At 43.2% G+C, this 17593-nt stretch overlaps 1 protein-coding gene and 1 long non-coding RNA gene across 2 annotated transcripts in view; one reads left to right on the top strand and one right to left on the bottom strand.

Annotated features, from left to right (window-relative positions):
- Positions 1-1180: 1180 nt before the first annotated feature.
- LOC122231303 lies at positions 1181-5375 on the bottom strand. The gene is made up of 4 exons (XR_006208494.1): positions 5182-5375; positions 4949-5009; positions 2320-2426; positions 1181-1485 (listed from the first exon to the last, which is right to left on the bottom strand). It is a non-coding gene; the product is annotated as an uncharacterized LOC122231303 (long non-coding RNA).
- A 1985-nt stretch (positions 5376-7360) lies between these two features.
- FBXO3 (F-box protein 3) overlaps positions 7361-17593 on the top strand; it is a 32871-nt gene continuing 22638 nt past the window's right edge. Inside the window, exons 1-3 of the mRNA XM_007082043.3 lie at positions 7361-7488; positions 11938-12027; positions 14115-14278. Of these exons, the coding sequence (XP_007082105.2) occupies positions 7385-7488; positions 11938-12027; positions 14115-14278 (358 nt within the window). The 5' untranslated portion in view covers positions 7361-7384. The remainder of the gene's footprint in view (positions 7489-11937; positions 12028-14114; positions 14279-17593) is intronic.

Genomic DNA, 17593 nt, shown 5'->3' with positions numbered 1-17593 from the left:
ATGTTATACATTGGATCCTCAGACCCATTCATTTTATAATTGAAAGTTTGTACTCTTTTGCCAGGCTCTTCCCATCCCCCCCATCTCCAGGCAGCCACTATTCTACTCTGGTTCTATGAATTCAGCTTTTTTTTTTTTTTTTTTTTTAAAGATTCCACATGCGAGTGATACCATGCAGCACTTGTTTTTCTCTGTCTGGATTATTTCATTTAGCACAATTCCCTCAAGGCTGATCCATGTCTCGTACATATTTATACTAAAAAATTATTCATTCTTTATCTGAAATAAATTATAACTACATAAATTACCTACCTGTTTCTTTAATTATATTTCCTTGGTGATTTGGCCCTGCCTAATGTTTTCTTGTTTTGCAGAATTTGCTTACAAAAGTCCTTGCATGAAAGAAAGAAAGAAAGAAAGAAAGAAAGAAAGAAAGAAAGAGGCCTTGCATTTGCAATCTGTTTCATTTACATTGCAACAGTTTCTATAGTGGTCACACCCAACTTGTTTTGTTCTTTTGTCCAATGAACATTTATTAAAAAGAAAACATGCTCAACAATTACATTGTGAGCTAGTATCCTGATTTGTACTGCCTGTCACTGGCTCAATTTCAGAAGCTTGAGGCTATCAGACAGTTGAGGACTCAGTGCAAGATGGGACTGACAGGTGGCAGTCATTCAAAAAGAAAAGTCACTTCCTTTCAGTGACATTTTTTCCCAGAACAGGCTAGGTTCAGGCTTGGCCACAGAAGGAAGTCCTTGTAGGCTTAGCTAACAAGAAAATCTCGTTTCCAAATTCTCCAATCTGCTGTGAGACTGAACGCTGATGATACCTGTAATTCCGTGAGTCTGAAGAGGATAGGAATTTCCAGGACGAGGTTCGCTTTCCTGTATGACTGGATTGCTGTCAAGGCTTCTTGCCTTGGAAGGTGGTCCCTTTTCAAATGTGGATGCTTAGCTTGTATATAAAGGCTGTAGTAAAATTCCTAGGAATGAAGAGTCTTATTTCCAAAATAGGCCAACCAGAGGTTGGACCTCCATTACTATCAGTAGCTGGTAGCTGCACAGGAAGCCCCCAAGGGGTCCCATGAATAACGGAAGCATTTCTTCTCTTATTTTTCTCTTTTACAGCTTTATTGAGGCATAACTGGTACACAAAAATTGCATGTATTTAATGTATATGTTTTGATGAATTTGGATATATACACACACTCTTGTGATACCGTCCCCACAATCAAGGTAGCAAACATACCTATACAGCCTTCAAAAGTTTCCAAGCCCATCCATCTTTGGTCAGCTTCTCCAAGATGGGACACAACAGAATGCATGCAGTATGTGTAGTGCTGTGCCATCAGTATATTGGCATGTTCGGCCCCAAGCAGCAGATCTCATTGTTCTGGCACCGTTCGGCTCACTGATAAGGTTCTCCTGGGGAGCTTATTACAGTACTCTTGCTGGGGTAAGTCAAATGACGTTAGGCAGGGTCCTATAAGGAAACAGACTTTTCAAAATGAAATAACTGAACAGAACTCAATGAGATTACTTGCGGAGATATGAGGAGGATGGAGGAATAAATATAGGGTGGTGAGGTGCCCAGAGATTAGTAAATGGAGGAGAGCTGTTTCCAACCCTGAAAGAGCGATGGGAGGGACCAGGGGTACTGGACAGTATGAAGAGTTGAGAGAGGGCACCACAAGGAGTGTTCTTCACAGAGAAACACAGCTACTGCTAAAACCCCAGCTGGTGGACATTAAATAGCCCTACCTTCTCTTTTCTCCCCTCTTCCCCAGTCTCCTACCAATGCCTCCCAATGGCTGAACCCAACCAGAAGCCAGATGACAAGGGAGCCCAGGTGAAGAAGTTCATAGAGATCAGCCTCCAGGAACATAGAACAGAGCTTAGGTCAGAGGCTGATTTTTCCCTTCTTCCTGGGGAATATCCTCCCGCCACAAAAAAAAAAATTAAAAATTTAAAAAATTAAAAAAAATAAAATAATAATAAAAAAGCACTAGCCCATCTAAGCCTGCCCACCAAGTGCATACTGGTTCAGCCTCTCTTATAATGTCTGTCAGGCACTACAGGAACAACAGTGGATAAACTGACCTGGTTAAGCCTCAAAAAGTCACAGTAAGACTCAAATTCTAGTGGCTACTAGTGGCTTCCCCAGCCCCACAAGCTATTAAATTGGTGGATGGTATTATTTGGCACCCTGGCCCATACTGTGTGAGAATACTGCATTTTCTTCGCCCCTGATAGGAGACATTGTTTCAATGATGCACTCTGGGCAAGCTTTGGGATTACAAACCATTCTTGGTCGCACCTTCAGTGTTCACTAGTTTAGAGTCCAGTGTTGGGGGCACTTCAAATGTATCCAGTCTGCAGGGTTCAGTCACCATGCATCCAGAAGGTTCCTATCAAGTACACAGGCTGCAGGAAAACAAGAAGCATGTACCAGACAAAACAAAAGACATTTATTGAGCAAATTCAGGAACATTTAAAGTCTCACCTAAGGGAGGAGGAAGGGTGACCAGTCCCAGAACAAATTTATATGACTTCTGGAATTGTGCCTTTAAATCTCTTACAACCATTCCGGACTTCTCATTAGCCATCGGTTTGTGTTTTTGCTCCAGAGGAGCAGAGAAATCCATTCCAGATTTTTGCATCAACGCATCAGGCAGGTTGCCTTTCCGAGCTGCAGTGGCGGCCTCTCATTTCCACACATATCTGTAATTTTATCCTTCTCCCTGCTTCCAGCCGTAAAGCATAAGCATATTCCTGAATTTTTTCTGGGCTCTGCAGAGGCAGGCCTCCTTTTGACCAATCACCAGCTGTCTTTTGGCTCAAGGTTTTTCTTTCAGGTGACGCACTTGTTTGGGGCAGTAGGGGTCTGGCAGTTCCAACCCGATCCTCCCGCCTCGTCATCCCCTATACTCCCAGATGCCCAGGCTGCCTCACCACAACTAAGAGCGCTGACCCCAGAGGTGGCGGGGTCCACTCCCAGGCCTTCCCTGCTACCTGACAAGACCCCCTGAGAATCACCTGAGAATGTTTCCTGCCCCAGGAGGCCATTCCCAAAAACACTTAGCAAGGGACAAAGTGGAGTGTGACCTTCATGCAGCCGTCTTTCAAGGGCTCAGGACACACACACCCCCAATGCCAGGCAGCATAAATGCAAAATGTTGGGGGGAGGGGTACAAGCAGAGAGGGAGGAGAAAGCACAGGATCCCTCTCCCTGTCTCAGCTCTCAGCTTTCATTCTCCCACTGAGAGGTACATGAGGCTGGGCAAAGGAAGACTAGACACATCCCAGAAAGTGTTCGATAGAGAGCTAATAGAGACCCTAAACTATGGTGTTTTATATATGGGGGGCAGAGTACGGGTAAGGCTCCGTTTACCAGGAGCCTCTAGAACTCAGTATCTGGTGACTGCGGTCCTGCCTCTCAGCAAACTCACATCTGCTGAGGCAGCTAGTTGCTAAACCGTGATAATAAGGGACTATGTGGATTGTCCCCCAAACAGGAGGGGGTGTATCTCTCACCTTCTGAAGAGTACTGGCATCAAAGCTGGAACAGCACTGTGCTCATCTTAATTCCTTACAGGCCAGAGCCCAGACCCTTGCCCGTGATAAGATATGAATGAACATCTGAGGGACTTACTGGAATAGCGGATGGGAACCTGGAAGCTGATGATACTACAACGTAATTATCTGCAGGTAGGGCGTTGTGCTCTAAAAACCATACACCATAGGCCAAAGTGACACTGGGGTTCTCAAGAGAACACGTAAGCGTATTTATTTCTCAAGCATTATCACTCCCTGAGAGAGCAGAGAAACCTTTTTTAAAAACTTCCACATATGGGGGTGCCTGGGTGGCGCAGTCGGTTAAGCGTCCAACTTCAGCCAGGTCACGATCTCGCGGTCCGTGAGTTCGAGCCCCGCGTCAGGCTCTGGGCTGATGGCTCAGAGCCTGGAGCCTGTTTCCGATTCTGTGTCTCTCCCTCTCTCTCTCTGCCCCTCCCCCATTCATGCTCTGTCTCTCTCTGTCCCAAAAATAAATTAAAAAAAAAGTTAAAAAAAAAAAAACAAAAAAAAACCTTCCACATATGAACTCTTTTTTCAGAACCTTGTGCTTTCTGTGATTTACCACAGGAATATTAATGGCAAGCAAATACTATTTTAGTGAAATCCTTCTGTGCCCTTTAAAGAATAGCATCCAAAACAATTAGCAGACTTGGAAGAACTGTTTCTCCCACCCAGGCACACAGGCTCTGGAGCCCTTGCCTTCAGTCTTAGTCCACGGGACCCAAATAGTCAAGTCCTGCCTCCCTATCCCTACCCCTTCTCCAGCCATTATTGTAGGTATTTGGGAGGGAGGTGGTAACAGAAAGCCACAGCCCAGGAACAGGCTCTCCTGGCCTCGCGCACCTCCACTGCTCCCCCAACCTCCTCTACTGACTTCATACCATGCCGGGGAGGAAAGTGGGGCCCGGGTTGAAACCACCTCCCCAGAAGGCATAGGCTGTTGGACAAGAGGGCCGGCAACCTGATGGCGGTCTCCAAGATGAGACAGTGGCACAGCTCTGCAGCCTGAGATAGAGGGTCTAGGGGAGATAGCAGGAGTTCTGAACCCCACCACCTGGGAGAAGCTGGTCCTCCACCTGAGCGCCCCTTCTGACCTTCTGGGAGAAAAATAATCATTTAAAAAAGACATGAAAACATGTATTTAGCTGTACATTTTTTCCTTGCCTTTCGCTCCAACAGCACTGTGGGAATCCAGTTTTTACTTAAAATTTTGCTGTTTTGTTCATTATAGAGTTTTGCATTCATTTTGGGTTTTTTTTTTAAAAAATACTGCATTAAAATATGACTTATTTTGATTATTGAGGTTTTGGGGGTTTTTTTTGGCACTCCCTTAAATTTTGTCTCCCAGGTGAGTACCTGTCTCATCTCACCTTCATCCCGACCATGGTAGTAAGGTAACATCATACTTCTGGTCTTCTCATTTGGTCATAACTGGAGCAAGTCCAAAGGAAAGGAAAGGAAAATACAATAGGGTAGCAGAAGCAAATGCATTGCACTGAAAACTCCCCGCCCCAGCTTTTGGACTTAAAACAAGTTAAATTGCTTATCCGAGGGAGAAATAGAGACAAGCATGAATTAGAATCCAATCAAAATAAGCATGTACCTGTATCTACACGTAGGTATGGTTCCATGGCAAATAGCAATGATTGCTGTCTTCATCTGCTCAACCTAAATTTAAACTTTCTGCTTGTTGAATGTCATGCTAGGCCCTGGAGTCACAAGGATGAAAAAGACTGAGAGCTTACAGTCTGGTAAGAGAGACAAATAGGGAACAGCCGGCCTGAATCCAACTCTCGAAATGCCCTAAATGTGTGCATAAATAGTTTGAAAGTACAGAGAGGTGAGCAGTTTCCTTTGTTTTAGTTTTTGTGTTTTCTTCCTAAGTGAGGGTCTCATTTTTATCAGTGGGATTTTAACGTATGGAGGTGAGTGCCAACATGGCAAGGCCAATGCCATTGAAAGATTTTTACTACATCTCACTGGAGAAGGGGGCATACCACATCATGTAGGGCCACAGTGGAAGCATCTGGTTTACTCGGGATGCAGAAGCAGGAGCAAGGAGAAAGGTTAGGCCAGGGACTTTATTGGGGTTTCCAGGAAAGGCAGGGCAAGGAAGAGTAAGCAGCTTAGGACCGGCTAGTCTGAACAATACATGGTGGGCCTGGGCTCTAGTTGCCTGGTACCTGGCCCTCGGATGATTTAGGGCAGGGGAAATATTGGCTTGGTGTGTGAGAGTTAGGTAAAAGAGGGGTTGGTTTGCATATGAGAGGTGTGCTCCCAACCAAGTTATTTGCTCCCTGTAAGAACTAGCTAGCCCTAGGAGGACAGTCTGTCCTCTGACAGCAAGATTTTTAGGATCAAAACATCATAACATACAGAAAATTCAAAAACATGATTAATACACTGTGGATGGGGGAGAGGAGTTATAAATATTAGAAAAATCACAAATATAAAACATTAATGGTATGGTGAATTGAGGAAATGGAGTGGTTTGGGTTGGATGGTGGACTTATTTCTACTTTTCCATATAGCTAGGAGGAAACCTTCTCCAGGATATGGAAGAGTTTGGAAAACTTAGTAATGGATGTATGCATAGGCTTCGGAAATTAACATTTACTGACTATCTAGTCAGGCACTTAACACAAACAAAACTTCATTTCCATCCATAAACCACTTTAGGGGAGGGATAGATTTTAGAGATGAGTCCAGAAGCTCACAGAATTTAGGCATGGTTAGCTAGTCCACCAGCTCAATTCTAGTAAAGTAAATGACAGATTCGTGATCCCCAGGTCTCACTGGACTCCTCGAAGTCCCTTACACCATACTGCCTTTGGAAAAGCAAGGGAAAAGGAGGATTCAGGTAAGTGTATATTCACTTCTCCCACCAGCACTTTTGTACCACCTTGGCGAAGCTAACAATGGGCAACCGCCATGCCTCAGTTACGCCCACTAGCGGTTTTGGCTCATCCCTTCACACCCAGGATACTTAACATTGCTGAGATTAAACCTTGGGGGGGGGAAATCCATTTAGCACACACTTTGCATTGCCCTAATAGGCTGAATAACCTTGACGACCAAATTAAGTGAAAGCGTCTGACCTTTAGATCCAGTACCTGTGCACCTTTAACTTGGGGAGGTGGTTAAAATAATTCCTTCAAAAATCATTTCCCCAATTCGGGAGGAGCCTGGCACCTCTGGCTAATTTCTCAACTCTGCACCTACTGAATGGACAAGGCTCAGAGCCGCCCTGTTGTGTGCTAGGGACACGCGGGGCGAGGGAGGCTGACCGGAAAAACAAGGTTTCTAGGTTGGAAGACTAAGAGGAGCGAAGGATTTGGGAGTCAAGGGCGGAGAGGACTTAGGGTGAGATTTGGGGCCTGTCTCCGAGGATACCGGGTGTAAAATTTCACATACGGGGGCGGGAGGGCTAGAGAGAGCCAGGCAGACAAAAGTCTTTGGGAACAAAGGCTGAAAGGGGTCCGGGGTGGGCAAGTTTAGGGACTGGAGTGGGAGGAGAGAGTGCGGGAGATGTCACGGGGAATAGGAGACAGCCTGCAGAGCTCGCGCACGGTAGCGGAGCCAGGATCCGCGAAGCAGCGGGTCCTACTGCACTGGCCTGGGGCCCACGGGGCGGGGGTGGAGCCTTGCCGGGAGCCGCCCCTTCGATCCGCCCTGTGGGCGGGGCCGTCCTGGCGGTTACATAACAAACCTGTACCAGCGGCTGGGGAGCGGCTCGGGCGGTGGCGGCGGGGGGCGGGGTCTGGGCGGGACAGGGGCGGGGCCAGGCCTGCACCGGGCCAGGCAAGATGGCGGCGATGGAGACCCAGTCGGCACCGCTGACCCTAGAATCGCTGCCGACCGATCCCCTGCTCCTCATCTTATCCTTCTTGGACTACCGGGACCTAATCAAGTAATGGGACGACGCGCATGGCAGGGGTGGGGTCACGGGACGGGGGAAGGCAGTGAGGCAGGAGGGACGGAGGCCCGGCCAGCCGACCGGACCTGGACTCCCGCGTCAGCCAGAAGGTGACGCCAGGGCAGCCCTGATCCTGCAGAGCCACCCCAGGGCCTGGGCGAGACGGGGGCGGAAAGGGCCCCGCCTTTAGATCTTCCTCCCGTCCAGGGCCCAGGCCTGAGGAGCGACGAGAGTCCTCTCTCCCAGGCCTCGGCGAGGCCCAGTTGTAAGATCGGGGAGGTATTTCTCCCCGCTGCTGCCCCGCCAACCCCAGTGCCCAATACCCGCCTCCCGCCCCGCTGGTTTCGGCCCGATCTGGCCCAGCCCTGGATGCTTTGGAAAAGCCCCTGTCCAGGCCAAGTGCTCTTTTCTGCTTGGACCAGGGCCTGCGGACTGGGACGCAGTAGTGGGCAGGTGGGGCGCCGGAAAGAAGGAGCCAGGCGACCCTCTGACCCGCCCCCAGGTGCGACTTCCGTGGTACCATAATATCTAGCAGGGCTCACTTTCGGACATCTATGCTTGATAATTGTTTTGCTGCCAGCTTTCCTCCTCACGGTTGCATGTTGGATTTTGTGTTTTGGTAGTGACTTCCGGTGGTGCGATACAGGTGACCGTCTTCTCCCCTGTACGCTTTGGGTTTCCCACATTACCAGCATCCGTTCCAAAAATAAACACCGGTTGCTGGTAAGGGTGGTTAAGTGCCCAGTTCCTTCTGCGCTCGGGACTGTCTGGGATGGTGGAAGAAATGGCGTTGTTTACACCCTTGACAGCTGGTGGCATGGCTCTGGCTTTCTTGTGCCACCATATGTATTTGCAGAGGAGGCAAAATCGCCCTCTTAAGGATGGGTAGGCAAGATTCGTTTTGTTTTGTTTTGATTTGTTTTTTGTATTACCAACTGGATTATAACCATTTGATTATTGTGCCCTGTGTTAACAGAAATTCTTTTAGAAATACAGCATTCTTGGATTTATTAATAATTGTTGGCTTGCCTAGCTATGTGGCGAGAGAGGGATAACTCCAGTTTCTGGCTGCTATCTATATTAGTGCCTGTAACTTTGTTTTTCAAGAAAATAAATTTTCTCTACCCAGGCTGGTACTTAAAGCAAAGAAATAACATTTGTCTTTTCTTTGGAAAAGGCTGTTCCAGGAGCAAACTGTTTTCATCTGCAATATTTTGTTGCTATATAGCCTCTTAGAAATCTAAGACACACACACACACATTGCCGCCAGAGTGATTTTTCTAAGACAGATCTGGCTGTCATTCTCCTTAACCTATGATACTTCTTGTTTATTTACAGACTATAACCTAAACTTCTGGGAGCATTTGTGGTCCTTATCAATTTGGCACAGACCACTCTAGCCAAATCAGACCTCTGCCAGCATACTGCACACTTGTGTTTTTTTGTTCAGTGGCTTAAGCTCTTGACCCTGCCTGGAAGCCTTGCTTGCCTTTTCTCAACCTGGCAAGATGGAATTTCTTTAAGACCCTCTCTCCTGATTCCTCTACCTTCTTCTTTCTTTTGCAGAGTTTATTTGTCATACCAGATAGATTGTGTGCTTTTTTTTTTTAATTTAAATTTTATTTTTTTTAGAAAGAGGGAACGAGTGGGGGGAGGGACAGAGGGGAAGAAAGAAAGAATCTCAAGCAGGCTCCATGCTCAGCATAGATCTAGCCTGTCGTGGGGCTCGATCCCACAACCCTGGGATCATGAGCATGACCCGAGCCGAAATCAAGAGTTGGACCCTCAACCCACTGAGCCCCCCAGGCACCCCTAGATCTGTGCACTTCTTAAAAGTAAAGACTGTCTTGGGGTGCCTGGGGAGCTCAGTCAGTTAAGCATCTGATTCTTGATTTCCACGCAGGTCATGATCTCACAGCCGTGAGTTCCAGTGGAGTTTGAGCCCAGGGTCAGGCTCTATGCTGACAGCTCCAAGCCCGCTTGGGATCCTCTCTGCCCCTCCCTCATGTTCTCTCTCTCTCTCTCTCTCTCTCTCTCTCTCTCACTGTCTCTCCTCAAAATAAATAAATAAACATTTTTAAAAATTCTCAAAAGGTAAAGACTGTTTGTTTATCTTAGTATTCTTCATTTATTCAGTAGATTCTTTTTCAGTGCCTGCTGTGTGCCAGCCAGTTAAATGTTGGGGATATAACAGTGAACAAGACAGAGAGGCCTCTCTTACGAAGTTTTACAGTTGTGTGGGCAAGATGGGAAAACAAAGTGCATAATTACAAGAGATGCTGTTTGCTATGAAGGAAATAAACCAGTTCCTCTGTAAAGGAATGGGAGGGAGGGATGATCAGTTCACATTGCAAGGAGTTGTCGTATATGAAGGATGGCATAGAGCAGTCCTGGCAGAGGGAACAGTGTGTTCAGAAGCTGATTGGACAATAACATAGCCTGTTGGAGGTGCTAGAATGGTGTTGTGGGAGTTAGGGAGTGACTCACAGGCAGAATGGCTTGAGAAGAGACTGGTGAGATCATGCAGGACCCTGTGAGCCAAGATGAGGGGATCAGATTTTATTTTAAATGCTTTAGAGAAGAACCTTTTTGTTCTATTCAGGCCCTCAATGGATTAGATGATGCCCACCCACATTGTCCACCATTTCAAATGCTAATCCTTTCCAGAAACATCTATACACACACATACACACACACACAGAAATGTTTAACCAGCTATCTGGGTATCTATCCCTTGGCGCAGGCAAGTTGACACATAAAGTTAACTGTCACAAACATCACATTTTATTTACAAAAAAGTTTCCAGTGTACTACAACTTCTTTCCTGCACTATACAGCCCACTTTGCCAAGTGTCTTGCCTATTGCTGAGCTCCAAAGTTTTAGATACATATTTACTGAACTGGATGGTGTTGGATTGGGGTAGTCTGTTGGAATCATTGTGTAATATTAACTGCACAATGTGGATCTCTTCCCAATGATTTATTGTGTACTATTCATTCTTAACCCTCACTGTGTCTCAGAATTATATGTGACACTTTGTTTTAAGTTTATTTATTTTGAGAGAGAGAGAGAGAGAGAGAGAACAAGCAGGGGAGGGGCAGAGAGATAGGGAGAGCGAGAATCCCAAGCAGGCTCCTATGCGGGCTTGGTCTCACGTACTGTGAGATGATGAGCTCAGCCTAGATCAAGAGTCTGATGTTCAATGGACTAAGCCACCCAGGGGCCCCAACATGTGACACTTTTTAAACATACACATGCTTGAGATACAGATCTTACCCCAAGCCAACAGAGTCAGAATGTCTCTAGAACAGTATTTCTCATCCTTCACGTACATCAAAATCACCTTTGGTGCTTATTCCAGAGATTCTTTTATGTTGTTTACCTCTTGGGACAGTAGAGAGAGAAGGATCAAGAAAAGAAGGAATGAACTCCAAATTCACAAAACTGGAGGGATTCCTATGTTTGCAAATATTAGTTTGGGCACCTCCTGAGCTTGGAAGAAAAGGATCAGGATGATGTTTGTGTAAAATCTGAAAATTGAACAAAGGCTATTATATTATTTACCATCAGTTGGTTTCTCACATGCCCCAGTCATGGCTTTGACAAGCCCCATGTAATTTAAGATTCCCTTAATTGATTACCTATTGCGCAGCTGAGATCTTTGAATATCGGCTTTTCTACAACCTGTGATTCATCTTCTGAAAGGACCGAAATCCATTTTCCTAATCCTAGGTTCATTCTTTTTGCAAATTAATTAAGTAGGGTAGGCTTTATAGGACTGGAGCACTATTGTATTAGAAGTCTCTATATAATAAGAAAATTATTTATCTCTAATATTCCATGTTTTTGAGCAGCCGATACTAACTTGGATCACTATGGATACTGAATCAGAACTATAATGATTCTGACATATTTTAGAGATGGGCTTTCCAATAGTTGCTATAATTAAAATTGGTTTTGGCTGCAGTATTTCTTTCCTTTAAGAAAAAATTGGAGCAAAAAAAGACAAAAGGCTTATGTATTTAATATCAAATGTCTTGCAGATCTTAACATTTCTTTTTTGTTTACATCTGAGTAACATTTCTTCCTGTATGTAGAAGTACTGTCCCAATAATAAGTGCGTGAAAACTCTTTGATTTGAAATTAACAACTCCAAAAGTTTATGTGTTTTATAGACTTTCATACGAAAACTATAGTTGTAGAGGTTTGGGGGGTTTATTCGTGAACTCAAATAGTTAAGATTTCACCACTCACAAGGTAATTATAGTAGCTAACATGCTGAACAGGTTTTAGAAAATACTGTTTTGCAATTATAAGGGTGGAAAGTGGGAAATAAGAAACGTAAAAGGAATAAAATCAAACAACATTGAGTATTTTTATCTTTATTTCTAAACTGTTTTCTTATTTTCTTTCATACTAACCTTGAATCTGGTTACTGCCAGTTGTTGCTATGTCAGTCGAAGGCTTAGCCAGCTATCAAGTCATGATCCGCTGTGGAGAAGACATTGCAAAAAATACTGGCTGATATCTGAGTGAGTATTCAGGAAATATGTGTTTCTGAAATCCGTCCCTTGGCTTCTGTAACACTAGTCTGTCTGCATCCTCCTCTCTAACCCTTCTCTCTTTATCTCCTTTGATTGTTCTCCTTGTGCTTCCCAGTAAATGCTGGTGTTCTGTAAGCTTCTATCCTTGGGCCACTGTTCTTCTCCCTCTACGAATTCTGCACGCATGTTGCCGTTTGTAGTGGCTGCCTGTGTGCTCCTAACTCCCAAACCTGAATGTCCATCCCTGACATCCCCACAGAGATCACAACCACCTGCTGGACCTTTTCCATTGGATGACCCACCAGGGTTTTCTGAGTTCAGTAAATGTTAATAAACTTGACAGAATGAAAGTGTAGTTGACAGTAGGTGGCGTTGGGAAAGACAAAAGAAAAGGTAGGGTTGTCAATATCTTTTTCTTAGATCGAGGGAATCAAGTCCTGGCAAGTTGGCAAAGCAAGAAGTAAAGGTCTAAGTATATTATTTAAAGCTGCAAGTTACTCAGTAGAACTAAAAATAATAGGCTATCAAACCCTGGGAGGAGGAAGAATGGGGAAGAGGAAATTTTAAGTATTGTCTGAACTGATCTTTTTCTTTGGGGTATCAGTAGATAGATATAAAATCGATAGATCAAGACTAGAGGCATAAATGTTTAGACTTATAACTTCCAGAAATAACTAAAGTTTCCTTTGAAGGGTTGGACTTAGAATAGGAGACTAGTTTTTCATAAGTTTGTTGGTACTGTATGGTTTTGATAATATGTATGTACATTATTTTCCTTCCAACCCCTGTCTCTCCCCACCCCCCAAACAACACCTGAATTGTTGTTTTCACCATCCCTAAACCCGATTCTCCTGCATTCCTCATCTTCATGGTGGTACCATCCACCTGGGCCTTCCAAGCCAGAAACAGGCATCATCCTAGATCTCCTCTCTTTCTGTCTCTACATTCATTCAATTACCAAGCCCTTTCTGATTTTAGCCTCTCTATATTTCTTGAATCTTTTTTCTCATTTCATCTAGCTACCCGTTTTAGGTCAGTTCATCATCTCTTACCAGAACTCCTCACAACCCTCCTGACTCATCTCTTGGGCCTCTAGTTTACACACCTCCCAAACCACAACCACAATTCTCTCTTTCAGCTCCCCTGTTAAAACCCTTCAGTAGCTCTCTGTTCCCTACAGGATAAGGTCCAACCTCGTTAGCATGATACCGGAAGGCCCTTTGTGGCTGCCTTATCCTGTGCCACTTCTGACTCTTAAGTTTACGCTTCATTCTTTCCCCCTGATTAGAATATACATTATTTGAGGGCAGAAAATAAGCCTCATTTTTTTTTTTTTTAATTTTTTTTTCAACGTTTTTTATTTATTTTTGGGACAGAGAGAGACAGAGCATGAACGGGGGAGGGGCAGAGAGAGAGGGAGACACAGAATCGGAAACAGGCTCCAGGCTCTGAGCCATCAGCCCAGAGCCTGACGCGGGGCTCGAACTCACCGCGAGATGTGACCTGGCTGAAGTCGGACGCTTAACCGACTGCGCCACCCAGGCGCCCCAAGCCTCATTTTTTAATGTCCTCCATGGCTGAGTAGACACTCAATAAATGTATGTGGAATTGTACCAAATGAGAGATTGAATCATGTGATTACTTTGAATGCTACTGGGTAACCCAGTGTAGATAAATTGTATTAGTATCGTTATATCATTAAATTCTAAATGTTTTCTAAAGTAAAACAACTACATATATGCTTTAAAACTTTATAATTGTGATGTTTTAAGGAGTAAGTTGAAATTCATACCTTATATACTATTCACATTGTGTTTCATTAAGGACATAGGGGAAAACTTAGGGGAAAGAATAAGTAGAAATAAGACAATAAGTGACTCATAATCCCACCCTGCCAGCAATAACTCCTGTAGAATTTTTGATGTATGTATCACTTTTGCTATCTAGTCTTCATTTGTAGCTAAAATAAATGAAAAGGAAGGGAGAGGTAAGCACAAATTCCCAATAAAGTATGTTGGTAAGTGTTTAATTTCATTTCAAAAGATTTTTAATCTCATTTTTTAAAATCTGTTTAGGGAAGAGAAAACACAGAAGAATCAGTGTTGGAAATCTCTCTTCATAGATACTTACTCTGATGTAGGAAGATACATTGACCATTATGCTGCTATTAAAAAGGCCTGGGATGATCTCAAGAAATATTTGGAGCCCAGATGTCCTCGGATGGTTTTGTCTCTGAAAGGTACTGGGAATGCAGGGTCTCCCTTCTTCATCTAGTAACTGTAGTATAAATAGGTTAAATAACTTTGGTTTTCTTATCATCTATGCTACTCTGTAATTCACCAACATTATCTGTAATTCACCATTCATATTTGGCCAAGAAAATAGGAAGCCTATATTACTAAAAGGACTCTTGCTTTACTGCTTGTCCCATTTTTGAGTGCCTTGGGACCCATGTGATTATTTATTAGAAGGGAAAGCTGAACTCCTTGTATCCTTATATTTTATAATAAACTCACTAATAGGAAGAGTGCTTGAGGATAACTATTGTGATTTCTTTCAAAGGATTTGTTTTTTAATTGAAAAACTGCCTGCTGTATCAACCCTCTTTCTTATTTTTAGTGCAAGTAAATTGTTGTTTGATAGTCTAATGATCTAGAAAGATCAAGTATTAAAGACCTGGGTCTTTAAGAGTGTGAGAGGAGCATACTAAAATAAGGAAACCTTTCATCCCTATTTTGACATTTACAGAACAGTTAAAACTAAGATTTGAACTGAGGTCTATTTGACCCCAGAATTTGTGCTCTTTCTATTATTGTCCAACTCTGGGAAGAGATATTAACAAGCTCTTTCCCATTCATTTGATTTGCTAATTTATGCCCAGGAAAGTATATAAATAGGTTGCAGATATATTGCTGCTTAGTCCCCAAGTTTTTTCAGATTTCTCCACTAAAAGGAATATAAAACATGTTTTGGCTTTGCTGAGCTGAGCTGTAATTGGAATCAGTTCTTCTCACATGTATTCCTTTTGAACTAAGGTCTCTTTAGAAACAGCCTTCCTTTTACATTCCGTATTTTCACTGTAACTTCCCATGCAAACATGAATTTCGTACAAACCATGGTTGTATGACCAGGTACTTCAAACCGAGTTGCTAGGAGCTAGAGGAAAGATTGATATGGCAGGGAGAGTAGAACTTTGAAGGAAAGTATCCTTGATTAATATCTTCAGTGGCTTTTTTGTCTTGGAAGAAAAGAACAATATGAGCAATATCTACTTGGTATGTGGGGTTAAATAATTTCAAGAGGAAGGTCATTCCGAAAATAGGTATTTCAGAATATAAGTAAAATAGGTAAGGGTTTGTAATAGCTATTATTTTGTATTAAACACAAATCAAGGCACTAAGCTAATTGTTTTATATTATTCCATATTATCCAAATCTTATGAGATAGATAATTATTATATAGGTGAACTACCTAAGATATAAAAAGCCAAGTAAGTTGTTTGCTGTCACAAAACAAAAGGCCGCAGAGCCAGGATTTGAATATATAGAGCTGACCCCAGAGCTATGGTCTCAATAACTGATGGGAGAGAGGACCTATCCTATTTTGTCCAGAGTGTCTTAGGACTCTTAGAGAGCAAGTCCAATACTAGCATGTTCGGACCATGAGAATATAAGCATGGTTCTCCTTTTAGTCACAGAGCTACCAAGAAATGAAGAAACTAAAGATACAGAGCAGCTTCTTTTTTTGTTTTTCTTTTTTTTCCTCCTTTTTTTGGGGGGTTGGGAGGACTCCCATTTGGCATTCCCAGGTTCGCTGCTCACTGTTCTGTACCTAATGGTTAGAGGTGAGGTTGTCAGAGACTTCCTTGATGGCCCCTGTTTCATTCCCAGGTGACAGTTGTCTGGGGGTTTTGCCCTGAGGAATGGGGTAAAAGCTGTTTGATATCTGGAATGCTGGGGATTCTAGGGGTGCCAGGCCTATGAGTTGTAGGACTGAATCAGGAACTAGCTACTCACCTCAGCGGCGACAGTCCCTGACTCAATCTCAAGGTTATGGAGATGGCAGATAGAAAGGAAACTTGGAAAGCAAATAGGCATCGGGCTTGGGGAAAGTTTTACAGAGTACCTTGAAATTATGGTATATTAATATATCTTGTACCAATCTATCTAATGGTATATAACATGTGTCTTCAGATTCCATATTTACCTTACATGTAGGCTTAGAACTTCAGATTTGAAAGGGGCCTTTGAGGCCATTTAGACCAGAGGTTGGCAAACTTTTTCTTTAAATGACCAGATAGTAAATATTTTAGTCTTTGAGAGATAGATGGTCTCTGTCACAACTATTCAACTCTACTGTTATTGTGGGGAAGCAGCCATAGATAATACATAGACAAAGGGGCGAGGCAGTGTTCCAAGAAAACTTCATTTACAGAAACAGGCTGCAGGCTGGGATTTGGGCTGCAGGTTGTAATTTGTCAGTCCCCGATTTATACCAGTTCCCTTGTTTTACAGGTGCAGGGACAGGCTCAGAGAGTTTAGGTGATTTACACAAGGTCCCATAACTAGTAAGTGACAGAGGTAGAATTTCAGTGGAGGTTTCTTGGCTTCCAGTAACCTTTTCCCTGCTTTTTCACACAAGTAGTCTAAGGAGCAACGGAAGTACATGAACATTTATTGAGTGCCAGGAAAGCACTATATTAAACACAGGAAGCTTATTTAATCCTCACTATAATTCTCTCAGGCAGGTAGTATTATTCCCCATTTGGCAGATGAAATGGATTAAAGAGGTGAAATTACTTGTCAGAGATCACACAGCTCGTGGGTGGCAGAGCTGAGATTTGAGCCTGGTCTGGTTGTGGCCCAAATTCTACCATAGGAAGATGTCCCTCTCAACCTTGATTTTACTATATTGTAAACATGTATTTCCTTATTTTTCTCTCTTGTTGTCATTGTTTTACTTTTTTCCGTCCAGCTATCTCTTCTTCAAGAAATTCTTATTTTCTTAAGGTTATATGTTAAATGTCCAACATGTAGCACTAACTATACCAATATTAGTTTCCTTCCTCTCAATTTCTGGTTCAGGCAACTATTCATGTTTTCTTTTGTACTAAACTTTTTTTTTTTTTTTAAATAAACTTTTTATTTTGGAATAATTGTAGATTGCAGTAAGTTGCAAAGCTAGTACAGAGAGTTCTTGTACACACTTCACCCAGTTTCAGTTTCCCCTAGTGTATCCCCCTATGGGACATTTGTCAAAACTAAAGTCTTCATTGGTATGTAACTATTAACTAAACTCCAGGTTTCATTCGGATTTCACCACAGTTTCCATTAATATGGAATTTGATTCTGGAATTCAATCCAGAATACCACATTGCCTCTAATTGTCATGTCTCCTTAGTGTCTTCTGGTCTGTGGCAATTTCTCTGTCTTTCCTTGTCTTTCATGATCTTGATAGTCTGAAGGAGTATTGGTCAGGTATTTTGTAGAATGTTTCTCAAAACAGCTTTGTCTGAAGAATTACTTATGATTAGATTGGGGTAATGGGTGTTTAG

The sequence above is a fragment of the Panthera tigris genome, chromosome D1 (assembly GCF_018350195.1).
Source record: "Panthera tigris isolate Pti1 chromosome D1, P.tigris_Pti1_mat1.1, whole genome shotgun sequence".
Taxonomy (NCBI): Eukaryota; Metazoa; Chordata; class Mammalia; order Carnivora; family Felidae; genus Panthera; species Panthera tigris.
This window is presented reverse-complemented; position numbering and strand designations above follow the sequence as displayed.